The following is a 2,830-nucleotide window of genomic DNA, read 5'->3' as shown; positions in this document are numbered from 1 at the left end:
CGCCGGGCCCGCCACCCGGGGCTGCAGAACAGCTCCCTGCCTCCCTTCCCTTCCTGCCTCCCTCCTTCCCCCGTCCCTGCCCGCCACCGCCACCCCCTCACCATCGCGGCGCTGGGTGCCGCCGGCGAGCGCCCAGCCAGCCGGTCCCGTCCCTGGGCTCCTTCTCTTTTCGCTTTTTTTCTTTCTTTCCCTCCCTCCCTTCCCCCGTGTTTACCCCCCCGACCTGGAAGTGAATGTTGCCTCAGCCGGCCAGGATCCCGCCTCCCTTAAAGGGGCTGCGTCAGCATAGGTTGGTGCCGTGCTCGGGGAGCGGAGCCTCGACGCTCGCGTTTAAGGCTCGAAGTGTGGGGAGAAGGGGCCATTGCACAGCAAAGCGCATCGGCCTCTCTTGCTACGAGTGTGTGGGACCTTTTCTTCGGCATGGTTGCTCCGGTGGCGGAGCCGGGACCCGAGAGCTCTGAGGCGCCGGTGAGCGCCCGGCTGGAGCGGGTGAGCAGCAGCTCTGTGGCCCTGGGGACCTCCCACAGCCGTGAACTGGCGTCAGCTTCACGCTTCGTGCTCTAAGCCTCTGCTGTTTAAGTGTTTCCTGCACAAACTGGTTTATTCTGGTAATATGAATAATAACCTGCACCAGTACAATAGGTTCTGCCACCTGCTTTGGGGGGAGCTTTGCTGTAAGCATAAACCATTCCGTACAAAGTAATTTCAGGTTTCAGATAACAGTAGTAATGAAGAAAACCTGTCTCCCAACCAATACGTACAATGTACTGTTGGTCAAGAGAATACAGTTATTTCTTGTTTCAGGATACAAAGTAGAGAGTGATACAAATACCCTATCCAAATAAAATGAACTAGAATATAGAGTTTTGTGTAAAAGAATTGCTGATTCTACATGCAGAAGCTTTGGATAACTGTTGTTTCCAAACCAGCAAGACACATAAATAAATATTAAGGAACAATTGCTAAAATTATTTGTGTTTCTGTCTTTACAAGACGGCAAATGGTTCTATAACTACTAAGAATCACAGTTTTACCAGGTTAAGGACTGCATAACAAAGGTCAGTTATAGTTCCAATTCTTTAGATTAGACTGCTGATGTAGAGAAAATAAATTACATGCTCGGGATCTGACAAGCATTGAATTAAGAATCTTCATGTTCTGAATTTAACCACTTAAAAACCTAATCTGCTTAGAAGAAACAACTTATATAATTATGGGCACAGATACTAGTTTAGATAAGGAAGCAGCTCATATTATTATTCTTAGTCCATTACGTGTTTCTTCCACTTGGTAATGTCTTTGCAAGCTTCCAGTCTGTTCTTCCAATGGCTTTTAAATTAACTGATTCACTCTGACCTATCACCAGATGTCTTGTTTTCCAAATTTATGATAGGAGCTGGGCCCAGGCAGTGAAAACTTTCAGTGACAGCCTGACCCCCTGCTCCCAGTGCCTGTTCTTAGCCTGCCTCCCTGTACTCAGGAATCCACTCCTGGGATGGAGCAGCCATATGGTTGAGTTGGCACAAGCTCAACATCGGCATCAGGAGCTGCAAAGACAAAATCCCAGCAAGAGCAGACTCTTCAGGGACTTAAACTAATAAACTCAAGGAATTTCTACTGGGCCTGTGCAAACTGGAATGTTTTCAAAACTGGATTTTCAGAGAAAACAGTATTGCTGGTACAAAAGCAATTCATCTTCTCAAGGCCCCATCCAGGATGGAGATTCACACAAACATTCTCAGATTGCAGCCAGCACTGGCCAAGCAATGTGTATCTCTTCCTGCAGTCTCACACACATGGCAGTGGGTTTTGGTCAATATGTATTGAAAACAAGACTTTAGCTTCATTTGGAAAATGTCTTTTAACGTCAAACCAATTTTTTAACAGTCTAAAAAAGTTTTAAGGAAATACTTTAGAACGTGTAACTGGTGTTTCAGCTATGCACCTAGCAGGGTTTTCTGCCAGTCCAGCTGGTGATGGTTGGTCAAAATTAGCTCTAGCCCTTAATAAAGGATAAGGCTTCTTCCTGTGGGAGAGTGCACAGGATATAACTGAATTGTATTTATCCCAAAAACTCAACCAGCTGGTGTTATCCTACTTAAATAATTTGGGACAAAGCATTTGCAAATATTGCAAATATTCTTTGAAGTTTATTTTAACTCAAACTCAGATTGATTTTAAGCAATTCATCACACAGATTTCTAACGTGTTACTTTACTCACAAAAAACTCAGTTTGAGCTCAGAACTGTTGGAATTGGATAGTGTGCCATGTTTTCTGTGAGTATTCTATTATCACATTTGGGTTAAATTAATCCATAATGTTGCGGGTGCCCATCCCTGGAAGTGTTCAAGGCCAGGTTGGATGGGGCTTTGAGCAACGTGGGATAATGGAAGGTGTCCCTGCCCATGGCAGGGGGATTCTCAGATCCAGGAGAACCAGGGTTCATTGTGTGTTCAGTGCTTACCCATTTCTGGGTGTTCCCAGTGCCCCAGCACTGCCTGCTCAGTGCAGGTTCCAGTACTTCAAAAAGCACCTGTGAGAGCTTTCGTGGTACCACAGAAAGGACTGGTGGCTGGGAGCAGTCTCTCACAGCAGCATCTCTGTTCTAAAACGGATTTGGAAATTATCGAGCTGTTAATCCACACAAAAGCGTGCAGGAGGCAGACCGAGGAATAGGGAAAGCAGCCCTGCTCCTAGACCACGCAGAGCGCAATTAAGGTACTGTCATGTCTCAGCCTCTGGGTTGTGCTGAATCAGACCTCGGGAATACGCATCCGGTGGCGCAAAACTCTGAAAGTAAAATTCTAACAGTATGTTATCGCTTAAAA

General features: G+C 46.1%; 2 protein-coding genes across 2 annotated transcripts in view; one reads left to right on the top strand and one right to left on the bottom strand.

The window, feature by feature from the left end:
• The window catches only part of LOC102036422 (protein zyg-11 homolog B), a 22,190-nt gene extending 20,306 nt beyond the window's left edge, over positions 1 to 1,884 (bottom strand). The window contains exon 1 of the mRNA XM_005422950.2: positions 102 to 1,884. Within this exon, the coding sequence (XP_005423007.1) occupies positions 102 to 104 (3 nt within the window). The 5' untranslated portion in view covers positions 105 to 1,884. The remainder of the gene's footprint in view (positions 1 to 101) is intronic.
• The window catches only part of LOC102042633 (cytochrome c oxidase assembly factor 7), a 5,264-nt gene continuing 2,854 nt past the window's right edge, over positions 421 to 2,830 (top strand). The window contains exon 1 of the mRNA XM_014307803.2: positions 421 to 529. Within this exon, the coding sequence (XP_014163278.1) occupies positions 421 to 529 (109 nt within the window). The remainder of the gene's footprint in view (positions 530 to 2,830) is intronic.

Source organism: Geospiza fortis, unplaced genomic scaffold (assembly GCF_000277835.1).
Source record: "Geospiza fortis unplaced genomic scaffold, GeoFor_1.0 scaffold396, whole genome shotgun sequence".
Taxonomy (NCBI): domain Eukaryota; kingdom Metazoa; phylum Chordata; class Aves; order Passeriformes; family Thraupidae; genus Geospiza; species Geospiza fortis.
This window is presented reverse-complemented; position numbering and strand designations above follow the sequence as displayed.